Source organism: Ammodytes marinus, assembly GCF_949987685.1.
Source record: "Ammodytes marinus genome assembly, chromosome: 3".
Lineage (NCBI taxonomy): Eukaryota > Metazoa > Chordata > Actinopteri > Uranoscopiformes > Ammodytidae > Ammodytes > Ammodytes marinus.
In genome coordinates, this window is record NC_137232.1 from 15,171,144 (window position 1) to 15,184,109 (window position 12,966).

At 39.9% G+C, this 12,966-nt stretch overlaps 1 protein-coding gene across 3 annotated transcripts in view; it reads left to right on the top strand.

Moving 5' to 3' along the window:
• Nucleotides 1-12,966, top strand: part of mark4b (MAP/microtubule affinity-regulating kinase 4b) — a 52,096-nt gene that overhangs the window by 22,049 nt on the left and 17,081 nt on the right. For all 3 annotated transcript variants that reach the window (XM_080053848.1, XM_080053847.1, XM_080053849.1), the window contains exons 4-6: nt 10,978-11,026; nt 11,117-11,182; nt 12,192-12,262. In XM_080053848.1, coding sequence (XP_079909974.1) covers nt 10,978-11,026; nt 11,117-11,182; nt 12,192-12,262 — 186 coding nt within the window. The remainder of the gene's footprint in view (nt 1-10,977; nt 11,027-11,116; nt 11,183-12,191; nt 12,263-12,966) is intronic.

A 12,966-nucleotide genomic window follows, 5' to 3' on the forward strand; every position in this document is an offset into this window, starting at 1 on the left:
GCACATTCAGCAAAAGGGGCGCAGTGAAAATGACTCTCTTTAAACCTTAGCACCACTTTACGCAATATCACACGAGATGGAGTGATGTTATACTGTATATCAGCACGGCTATTATTCTGTAATAGGCCCGAGGCTGTAGTTATTAATGTCACTGATAAATAACTGTAAAATTATTTTTTGGACAATTAGCCAAGCCTGGAAGCAGTTTTTAGTCTGACAGTGTTAGCTTCATGTTCTACTCTTCACCAATGTATTTAATATATTTGCTGATGTTATTTTGCAGTGAAGTATCCAGGCTTTCCTCCCCCCAGCGTCCCCTTCTGAGGACCATTTGTAATGTAGTTCAAATGTTTTCGGTGGAAATATGGCTTTCTTTGTGGTTCAAAGTTTGTGGTTCACACATTTTGCATTTTGTCCCTATTTAAAGTGGTTGGCACTATAAAAGCTAGGAATGGATTGACAATTTTTCAAATGAAATGCCAATGTCAACCTGGCAACTGTTACTGTCGAGCCGTGAGCTTGAGTCGTTGCTACCTTAATGTGATAAAAGTATTATGGTCTGTTCGGCTGTATGGTTGATTTAAATGCCCTGTGAACTCGGCATAGTTTCAGAGACATTTGAAGATGCTGGCGAAGCTCTCAGTTGGTCTTTGTGTCAGTATAATAATATCATCACTTGTCCACTCGGTCCACTGGAACTAACCAGGTTAAAGGCTTGGACTAATGTACGTCACTGTGTGCCTGTCTAGAAACATCTAGGGTCATCTCTGTTTGCTGCATGTGCTGCATTCATGGCCCTAATGAGATTAAGTTCTCCTGTCTGAATTTGGCCCGGCTGTGGCTATTTGTGTGTGGGTGTCCCTGTGAAGTGTGTTAAATGACTGATCTAATGAATGAAAACTTAAAGGCGTACTCGGAACACTTTTTTGAAAATCAGCGAATATCTACACACTATCCGCTACCTTTCACACGTTGTCCCTTTAGCACCAGCTCTCCACAGTATTGGCTCATCAGAGAGAGTTTGAACCTTGTGAATCACTCAGTTCTCACAGCTCATATAAGTCATTCTTTGTTTCGGCGGCTGAGCAAACTTTGGCCTTGTCTGATTTTAAATCTTCTTTATCAGCACCTTCACTGGAACAAATACTCTCACGCTGATCGATTGATCCTGCAGCACACACACACCGTGGGAATACATGCCGACCTGTGTTGAACACCCATTGTGAAATTCAAATAAAACATTCTCTCAGAAAATTACGTGCCTTCTGTATCAATAGTCAGGGAGATACCATTCTAATTATGCGACACATCTGCTCTTCAAATCTTTAAACTAAGACCTTGGTTTTCACAAAGCATGTGTGTGTGTGTGTTGCAGGGTGGTAGTGGTCTAGTGCTGCATAGCGCAGCGCGAGGGCTGCCAGTTGTGTCCTGTCAGCATTATTGAACGTAGGACACGGTGCATTGAGCCAGGTGACACTGTCTCTCACAGTCATTTTGTCCATTTTTACCATAGTGGATGAGTCCTTCGTTTTAGCGTTGTATGAAGTGCATCATGACACTAGGGTCGGTGTACTTGTCCAACATTAATCAGACTTGTCTCTCATGGGGACTGATTTTGTTTTTGCTTCATTGTTCAGTAATGGAAAAGCACATCATTTGCATTTTAATTTTCACCACATTTAAATTCAATAGACGTGGTATTCACAGTTGGGCTGAAATTGAAGCACACAGAAGCTTCTGTCGACTCTCTGCTTCCTCTCCTTCTTGCCCTCTTTCTCTTCACACTCTGTTACGCCTCAGTCAATATTCTTTCAGCTTTTTTCTGTGTTGTGTCGCTTAATGCCCCATTTCCCTAAATCTCTCTCTCTCCCTATTTATATTCTACCTCATCCTAATGTTTTTATTTTCTCTTTATAAACTCGTTATGTTGTGTTCCTTACTCTGACTCTGTGTCCCACTTCTCTATCCCTATTCCCCAGGCGTTGTGTTGCAGTAGTAGCTTTACTGTAATCACAGCTGTGCTCTGTCTCTACCATATGTTTCACTACACTATGTCTCTATCTCTAAATGGTTTCTGGGAAGTGGAAAATGCTTACGCCCCCCGTCCCCCCCCCGTCCCCCCAGTACTTCCAAAGTGCTACTGTGCATGTTCCCTGAATCACTTCACTAAGTACCAGTCCTCTCCAATATGGACATTAAGAAAGGTAGCAAATGAAAGTGCAGAGAGAATTAGTGTGCATTGTTATAGTTTGTTTGCCTTTATTAAGTGTAAACTACGCATTTGCAGATAAATGAAATGATAGATGCAGGAATATCCTAAGAAAAGACAGGTTTCATGAAAATGACACAAATCTGCCTAAATTCAAACTGGTACTTGTAACGTTTATCTAGTAAAGTGAAGGCAGAGTGGAAAAAACAAATATCACATTCTATTGTTGCACACACCAAGTCCAAATATTTGCTGTCTGCAAAGCTGCTCCCTCCATAGATTCTTGTTTACGCTTTGTCTTTGCATGATGATTGTATTAAAAAATAATTTAGAAATCCATTTACAAAAAGGTTTATTAGTTTATAAGCACGGCTGCCTGACTCAAACCTGAACATAGAAAATGAGTTAGAAACATTCAAATTGTATGTTACATTACTATAAGTATGCTGTAGTGCTGTTTCATATCTGCTTCATGGTTGTAATATCAACAAACTGGAGCAAGTGTTTTGTCATAAACTCTTCCCTGCGGTGTGTGTTTGAGAACTTTTTCTTATTTTGTTTGGCAGCCATTGTGTGTGTGTGTGTGTGCGTGTGTGCGCGCTTGCATTCAGGACAGAGTTTGGGCCACCATCTAATGCTGTGAAGTGCGTTTTGTCCCTCTCTCTGGCCCCCTCGGCCAGGAGCTGAATTCCAGACAGGCAAACAAAAGGGACGGTCGGGGTGGGGGGGTTACTGGGGCCTTGGCACAGGATCAGGGACCCTGAGAAAGACAAGATACAGAGCAGAACAGAAGAGATCAGACAGTGTGTGTCTGTGTCTGTGTGTGTGTGTGTGTGTGTGTGTGTGTGTCATGGTCAAATGATCAGAGGTTATTTCCCAAACACTATGGACATCATTTTAGAGGTGCAACTTCTCATTATGATAATTCAACAGTCCAACATAGTCCTTATTAAAAGATGTATAACCGGCAAAAAAACAAACACCTTATCCACCTGTTGAGTCACTGCTGGTCATTTTTGTCAATTTTGCTGAAACTAGACTAAGTTTACGGACTATGTTCAAGGTGTCTTCAACTAAAACAAGATAAAAATCCCTACAAACCTAAGAAAAGCATTTTCATCATAAGACTACATCTGCTATAATGAATGCTGTGTACTCCTATGAGTTTGATAAGCCCCGACTCTGCTCTGCCTTTTGTCTGCACGTGTAATTCCATGATATGGATTGCTATTGTATGCAGCATATTGTCCCTGTGTGGGCGTCTGCGCATAATGATATTGTCGCTGCGTTTTGCATTGTTGTTATTGTTCCGGTGTGTAAAGGGAATAATTAGACCATAAAGGGCCAAGAGGGCGGACACAGCAGGAGCAGACGGTTTTCCCACAAGCTCATCTTCAAAGCAATGTCAATAGAAAAAAAAACTATAGAAAAAGTACGATGCTCTGTCTTGGTTTTCACACAGAGATTTTGCTCGATCTTTGTCCCTCCCCCTAACTGTTGCTTGTGTAGCCAATATATATATAAACCTTTATGCAGGGCCGCTGCTAAGCTTTTGGGTGCCCTAAGCTGAAATTGTCAGTGGTGCCCCCCCCCCTCTCAAAAAAAAAAAGAACACCAAGAAGCTCGCGTCTGTAGGGCGTGAGCGAAATTTTTTTGCCCTTGCAAGATCTCTGCGACTGTTTTTTGGCACATTTCCTGTAGTGATGAGTTTTTGCGAACAGCATTTACTAACAGAAAGAACAGCTTAACTTGTGAAAAAAGAAAGAAGTTGCCTAGTATCCTACTAACTGCCTTTGCAAAGGAATTGAGTGATAGGATCATAGACAGATTATGAGATAATGGGCCCTTCGGCACACACTCTTAAAGGGCCCCCCACTTGTCCCTATCCAGTCAGGTACACTGAATTTTCTACACGGATACATACAATTAATGGCAAAAACATATTAAGGAAGTCAGTGTTTCCCACAGGATTTTGGGGTATTGTTGGAGGGACCCTGTACCTTGTTGGGTGGTCCGGGGGTATGCCCCCCCAGAATTTGTTTTACCTTTTTAAAGTAAAATGCATCAATCTGGTGCACTTTCAAATCCTGAGATGCAGAAGGAACATTATTTTTCAGATTTTTCTTAAACAGCACTCTTTACTCTGCAACTGTAAAAAAAGTAGATTGGTCTGCAGACCCATGTTCTATGATGGAGGGGCCCATTTCAACAGATAAAGGGTGGATATGAACAATTTAGAATTCACACATATAAAGCTTATTTGTGTATGTGTGAGGGGGGCTTCAACCCCCTTAGACAGAGCTACTAATGCTGTTGTTTTTAACTTGCTTTTGTATTTCTCCCCTACTAGTTGAGGGGCCCATGATGATTTCTATCTTGTTACATTTTAATGAGTACTTATATTTAGGCTATTCCTTTTTGGACCCTGTTATTGACATCAGTGTCTGAGCTCTTTGACTATGGAACATGAAAAGTTACTATCAGTATCTCTGGCTGAGGGCCCCCCTGAGCCCTTGGGCCCCTGGGCCTGTGCCCGGTGTGCCTGTGCAGTAATCCACCCCTGGATAGGTTACACAATTAAGAAAAAACAACGATGGGCCTGTTCATAACTAATTTATATATTTTTTGTAATGTAATGATTATCATGAACTTTTTAAAAGAAAACTATTTTGGGGGGCCCCCGGACCATCTCTTTTTCCTTTTTAATAAAAAAAAAAAAAAAAGAAAAAATTATAATTTTTTTTTGTTTTGTTGGGGTGCCCCCCCAGGAACTTGGTGCCCTACGCAGTCTGCGTACTCTGCGTATAGGGAGCGGCGGCCCTGCCTTTATGTAATCATTACTTCTTATTTATAGGCTTTTTACTGTATGATCTGGGTCAAGCTATACTAGTCCTGAAGTAAACTGTACAGCTACTATCCATTAATGATTCATGGACACGGCTGGTAGGTCCCATTACATTGCTGTACATTTATAACGAGCTGAGCGATTGAGAGGAGGTGTTCATATATTAAGGCGTTTTATGGGGATAATGTAGACGGGCAGCTCTCCCAGCAACAGACAACACAATGGTCAGGAACTGGGTCAAAAGTCTATTCACATGTTCTCCAGCAACAGGCAAAGGAGCGGAGACAAATCCTTGAGTGATGTTGCTCATTAGATTTTCCCCAAAAAACCTAGAAGGACACTGACCGTTTGGTTTGTTGCTATTTGCTTTAAACCCTGTAGAGGCAATTGGTGTATTCTTAAAACGGCTCATAGATTGTAGGATTTTTCTCAGATCTTTTTTTTCAAATACACATGTCTGAAATGTCTCTGGCAGAAGTAGAAGATTGTTTTATCTAGGCCTTAACTCAAATTGCTCTCAGAGTTTATTTTGTGATGAGGTATTAGTGAGTTGAATATGACATAGTACAACTTGATCTTTATTTGATTTTGGTGATGCGTGTTGTTGGATTTAAGTGGGCTGGGTAGTTGTCACTGTTTACTTTGATCACACAAAGCTGGAGACTTTATTCCTTCAAAGATTTTTGCTCTAGTTACTAAAATGTCTTGGACTCCGAACTAGGCCCTTTGCTGCAACTCTTCCCCCTCTCTTCCTTGCTTCCTTTCAGTCTTCACTATACTGTCTGATTAAGCACGGAAAATGCTGTTAAAAAGCATCTTAAAATATAAAGTGGGATCTGAGGAAAAGCAATTGATATAGTTGAGTGCTGGGTTTCAAGATGATAACCCTAACCCTACAGTTTTGCATATAGTAGCTGCCTAATATTAACTGAGGTGAAGTGGCATCACACACACACACACACACACACACACACACACACACACACACACACACACACACACACACACACACACACACAGAGGGTTATTCACATGAGGTACTCTGTCGTGGGAGTGGAGAGAGAGGCCTGTGTGTTGATTCCTCCCTCTCAGTCTGTCGTTCTTTGTCTTTCACTCTCTTCCCAGTTTTTCTCTGAAGTTATCTGGTCTCATGATTGGCTGAGGCCGATATGAGGAAGTGTGCTTCACGTGGTGTAGAATACTGTAGTGTTTTGGACTGTGTGCCGTGCAGCAGTTATGTGAGGGTGCCGGCTGTTTAAATGCGTCTGCCAGACACGCATTATCATTTCCTCATTTCTCTATTTCAACATCATTGTTTACGTCAGACTCTCTCTCTCTCTCTCTCTCTCTCTCTCCCTTATTGTGTGTTTGTGTGAGCGTACTCAAGCACACACAATAGGAGAAATACAGAAACACAGGCTGGGTGTAGAGGTCAAGAGTTGACCGACTGACAGACCAGACACATGAATCAAACCCGCGCAGCAATACGCTCAAAGTGAGGAAGAGAAAAGGGGACAGTCGCTCAGTAAGTTGCTTTGTGTAAAGCCGTGTAGAAGAGCCGAACAAGCTGTGACTTAGCGGTTGATTAATAATTCCTAGAAAAGACCGAGAGGGAGGGAGAGAGAGAGAGAGAGAGGATGGAAATGCTCTGAAGTTGATTGATGCTGCCTGAAAGGACAGAGACACCGGGTAGAGATAAGGAGAGGAGAAGTGAAGGATGCTGGGAGAGAATGCACCATTCTCAGATAAATATTTCTGGAACTGTGAAAAGTGGCTAATAAATAAATGTTTTCGATTTGAAAGCATTTTTTTAGCCTGAAATATTTTAAACACAAATAAGAGTCAACAATTCTTGAGAACTCTTTTTTCCAAAATCACTTTTTGTCAAAATCAGTGAAAATCTCACGATCCGCTACCTGTCCGTACTGTGTGTGTGTGTGTGTGTGTGTGTGTGTGTGTGTGTGTGTGTGTGTGTGTGTGTGTGTGCAAATCATCATATTTCATGATGTTTGTACTATGACAGGAGTTGTGGTGTCAATTTGATGTCCAGCTCCTACCATATTCTTGTTATTACATGACTTGCCCTTCCAAATATCCCCCTCCCCCTAGCCTTGTTGACATGGCAACTGTGACGCAAGCAAACGCCATAGGAGAGGAGCAGGAAGAGAAGGGTGATCATGAGACAGCAAGACAGTGGAGTTATTCTGTAGGATCGGTGGAAAAATGCTGCATTTGGACGATATGGGGGGAATAAAATGGGAATTTTCTTTACCAAGAAATGTTTTAAATGCACCTAAAATGTTGATTAAATGCCCAACAGCACAAAGATAGATCGGTACAAGCTGAGGATCGATTAGACAGGTGATCAATACCATTGACTCGACAATTTCCTGGCCAGCTGCTGACGTTAGTGGTGAAAATGTGGAAGAAGTGAATGAATGTAGGAGAGAGAGAGAGAGAAAGAGAGAGGTGAAAGATAGAGAGAGAGGTGAAGGGGGGGGGGGTGAGTTTAGCCGATAATTCTTCTTAAGGCTCTGATGAACAGCTGATGCACCGTGCACTTAATTCAATTACACACACTCCCAGAGGACCTGTGTGTGTGTGTGTGTGTGTGTTTTATGTGTGTGTGTTTGTGTTTTTATGACAATGCAGCTTCCCACTTAGGAGCCCTGAGAATAAAAACGACAGAGAAGAATGGTAACCAATCTTTATAAGACATTACCAGGTGGAGAGTGAATTTGTTCTTGTGCATTAAAGCTTCACCAACACATTGTTCGTCCACGTATAAATCCACATCAGGGTTTTAAAAATAAGCGCTGCACAGCTGCTGTGGACATTTATGTGAACAGAAATCAGTTTATGGCTGCAACTGATGATTCTTTCCATTCTAGATCAACCCGTCAATATTTCACAGCACATGGTCCTGTCCTGAAATGGCTTGTTTTGTTTCACCATCAGTCCAACACCAAAATGATTCAGTTGACAGTGATAAACAGAAGAGAAGCTCAACCACCGTTTTCTGAAACCTCGTAAAATTAAAACATTAACAAAATTAGCATGTGCAATATTTCATCTGTGCAATCATTTAAGCGTACAAATCACTAATTATCATCTGAGTGCTACATTGCTATTATAGGGTTATTATTGATATATACTTGTTGACACAAGACAGAACATATTTCTATACATATTTCCTTTGATTTCCAGAGGTTACATTGTGCATATTGAGGCATAATGTTCAGTAAGATAAGTAAGTAGTAAGGAGTCGCACAAAAGTTATATTTGGCTATACAGTATGGCTCAGTATGAGTGTGTGTGTGTGTGTGTGAGAGCCTCATACATTGGTATTTTTCCTCTGGGTCTGGGAATCTGTCTCTGATGTTATCTATGAAAACACGCATACAGCCTTCGCCTGGGGGCGACTGTAACGTTGTGTCATCGTGGCAGTGTTATTACTTAACACTGTGGGAAAGCAAATTGCTTGAACACCTAGGTTTTTAAAAGACGGACAAATGAAGATGGAAGAAAGAGATATTTTCTCATGGGCTGCCATCTTGGACTGGTCGTACTAAGGAACAGCTTTCAGATCTGAAATGTAATAAAATAAATCCAGTGCGTATGTGAAGCAGGGCGTATGTAAGTACTTAGTCAGCTGTCTCTGGATGAGTCGGATAAATAAAGGTAAAACAGATGTCAGGTTGTGTTTGTTTAATGTGTAAGGCTATAGTCTGCACTTCATTCGTTTGACATATTCCCCTCTCTTCTGTAACCTTTTTTGACTTTTTAATGTCTTGACTTTTTTACTTTATGAAGCTCTAACAGAATAACCTGAACTCCAAAGATCTACATATTCATACACAGACAATAAGCTGCAGCTAACTATATTTATTTATTACTCAGATTATATAATGTCTTACTCTGTCTTACTTCTTCGTTGAACATAGACAAAGCTTACTTAGAGTGAAGATTCTCATATCAGCACAAAATCTCAGCAGACGGAGAAGAAAGGCTCCTGTCTGGCTCATCACTGCATTTCTTCACACATGACGCTCCACAGTGTGGTGTGTTCACGAGTGTAGTAAATTGGAAACACATACATATCAAGTTTACCCTTTTTTAAAGGGTTTATTGTCTTTTTGTTCATAATTTTTTCTATGAAGCAAGCAAGTGTGTTTCTTTGCTATGTATGAAAAGTGGTATATAAACAAAGTTTGATTGATTTAATTAAATGTTTTTATTGTGATCTTGCCTAAAGATCACTGACTCTTAGATCATTCATCAATCACTTTTCATATGTATAAGCACCTTGACGAGCGTGAAATAATTTCAGCGAGAATATAAAAAAAAACCTGCAAAATGGGACAGCAGTGATTCAGTGATGCAGCGTTACTTCTCAGTGAGCTGCAGATAAATACAGAGATCCTATTGTAGTTTACAACTGGCTACATTTAAGAACTGTATGTTATTTAATAACAACTTAGAATAGATGGGGATTGTATTAGGTTTTATATTATAGTAACTGAGATGGAGAGAGACGTAGGAGGAGTGTGTCTCCAGGGGGAACAGAGTGTCGGCTAAAGAAATGAAGCCATGATGAGTGAATTCCTGCTTTTGTGTTTGTGTTTTCGCCGTCTCTCTTCTTTGTCTTGTTCTTATTTCTGTGCTTTCACCTATTTCACTGATGGGTGACATTTTCTTAGAGAATCAGGAACGTTTGAATTGAATGAATAGTTTATTTCGATCATATATTCTAAAGAACAAACTGAACTATTTGTTTGAATATACAACTGATTAGGTTCTCACAATCGTTGACTGAAAAATCCAAGACTGAAGTCCAAGGCTTATTTGTGCCTTTTCATATAATCCATAAATGAATCAAGAATATCAACAGCAAGAAAAAGAGAAATATTCATTCTTCATAATTAATTCAGTGACATTTAAGTCATTTTCCTTTGTAATACTTAAATATGACTTTTTAAATTTTAACAAAGCACAACTTATACAAAACAAAATAGTAAAACTCAAAAGCTTTACATCTTGCCGTGTATACTTTTACCCTGTTTTTCTTCTTAGTTTCCTGAGCATTGTTAATAGGCCTCATTTTCTATTTCTGGTTCAGTTTCCTGTGTGTCACTGTGCTCTCGTAACAAACACACTTTGTCCTCCACACACTCACACTCTTCCAAGTCTACTCTCACCTAGGCTCAGAATGTCTCACGTTGTTCACCAGTAACCAAAACAACTCCTGTTGGATGAATGATTTGATTGTATTTGTTTAACACTTCATTGTTCTTCAAACTGGGATTTATCTTGTTCTCTGATATTCATCCATTGCTGTGGTTACGATTCAATTTACAGTTATCCCATCGGGTGTTAGGAACATCTCATAAATGCCTGTCAGCATGTTTTGCACCGACAAATACATTACATTAATTAGACAGAGAGAGAGAGAGGCTGCAGGATGAGACAGCAGTCTGTAGCTCAGTGATGGATGAGGAGGAAGGGCGGGGCACATATGAAGAGCTCACCCAGGGGAGGAGGCCCCACTGTCAGCCTCGTACCAGTGAGACACTCCCTTGGGTGGGCCCAGGTCTAGAGGAGGTTGTAAAGATGAGTGTGAACCAGATTGTTTGTGTGTTGTAATAAGATGGATGAATGAAGGGTAACGGTGTCTATACGCCAGCTGTGGATTATTTGAATTAAATGAGGTGCAATTCATTTGATGAATGATTGAGAAATAATTAATTCAAGCCATACAGTAGTTTAAATTGGCATTATCCTTTTTCTTCTTATACTTTTTTGTATTTTTTAATATGTTCAGCAACTTATTGAGAAATATTCTGTATGTTTAAACTAAATAACGTCAGGAAAATTGCAGGCTGATCATTAATCTTTTATCCATTTTCAAATCTTTTTTTTCCAGCTTTTTCGAGAGGTACGCATCATGAAAACTCTCAACCATCCCAACATAGGTGAGTTACACTCGTGTAAACAATTTTTTGTGTATGTTTCCATGGTGACCTTTGTGTTGACGTCGCCTCTTTCCTTCCTGTTTGTTACAGTGCAATTGTTTGAGGTGATTGAGACTGAGAAGACTCTTTACCTGATCATGGAGTACGCCAGCGGAGGTGAGTCACACATCCCGTTATTGTCATCACCAAGTATTGAACAGTTCCGATAAAATCAATCATGACGTAGCACAAAACTCTGGGACCTTTAGCATAACTTATTTATTCATTTAAAGGTGGAGTCAGCAATTCTGAAAACGCTTGTCAACATCACTTTTTTTCACTGATTTTGACAAAGTGATTTTGACATCAAGCATTCTCCAGAATCGCTGACTTCACTTTTAATTTAAATATAATTATGACACTTCACAGATTACTTTACTAGAAGAAGAAAAAAATCAAACTTTCTTTGAAGGTAGTCCACTTTCCACTTTTCCCCCACTAAGACGCCCATATTTGAAATGAATCATTTAGAGTTTAAACGATTGAGTTCAATCCCTTTATCACCATTTCATTAGTCGGCTTAAGTCTCTCTCTGTGAAGAAGGCTAAATTAAATCCCCTTCCTCTTACTGCTCTGTTTACTTTGTGCTCTTCTCTTCATCTTGCCCTTTAACGTTCAATAGTTTCTCATGCACTCTTCTATTTTTGCATTCTCTTTATTTTTCTTTCCTCTCTCCTCATGATCCCATAATCCCTCTCTGCTCTTCTCTCTGTACGTTGTGTGATCACGTACTTCCAATACCTAAAAAGGAGGCAGCTGCTCACCAGCCGACATGCTGCTCTGTTCAACTTAACTTCACTTTCTTAATTTTTTTCACTTTTTTTACTATTTAAGATGTCCAGGGTAAAGTGTTTGGGCTATAGTACACAGGCACAGAAAAACCTGGGAGTTTCTGGAATATGATGGGGTATGATGGGTAGGGTTCAAAACAAAGGATCACAAGAAGTTTGGGAATATCAGTGTTAAACTTTATTTTATTTTATTTCATTCTTTTTTTTTACTGTGCCTCATGTGAAATATGAAGCACAAGTTCTTGCAGATTCTTAAGAAGAGTCTCTGAATCCACAAATCTAAAAATAAGTCCTCATATCAAATCTTAAATGAAGTCTTTTTGTTTTTCTTCCAGGCGAAGTGTTTGACTACCTCGTGGCTAACGGCAGAATGAGGGAGAAAGAGGCCAGAGCCAAGTTCAGACAGGTCGGTTAAACTTCATACTTTACCTGTCTGTCTGTCTGTCTGTCTGTCTGTCTGTCTGTCTGTCTGTCTGTCTGTCTGTCTGTCGGTCTGTCTGTCTGTCTGTCTGTCTGTCTGACCTTCGTAGCTCACTGCTGATCTGTAAATGACTTTCAGTGCATTGGAAAATATTTTTTACATTTAATATTTAATAGCTCAGTCCATCTGATTGTAAATGAGGTTCCTTAAATTAAAGGCTAGGCATGAATGATTGATAGCTTGGAAAATATCTGACCAGCTCTAATCAGAATCAATAATGTCATATAATGATTTATTATTTATTGTAAAACAGTGGGTTATGGTTGCACTGTACTGCCAGCAGTTCATTGTGGTTGGAAAACTTACCAAAATAAAATGTGGACTGTTGAACAGATACATCCATTGTGCTCTACAGAAACTTACTGGAGCTCTACTTGAGTCTAGTGACTTATTGTTTATAGTTCCTGAGCAGTGTGAAGCTAAAATGCAGTAAAAACTTTCCATGTGGTTCTTCAGACCAAATTAAACAAACAGTAGCTGTGATGACACATCAAGAAATGCAGTCAACCATTTTTTTATTTGCAATGTTCCATTATATTGTCTGTGGAGGAGGGTGTGTGAATGTGAGAAAAGGAGCACCTACTTTAGCCACCGCTTACATGTAAGTAAAAACATTAGGAGCAATTATC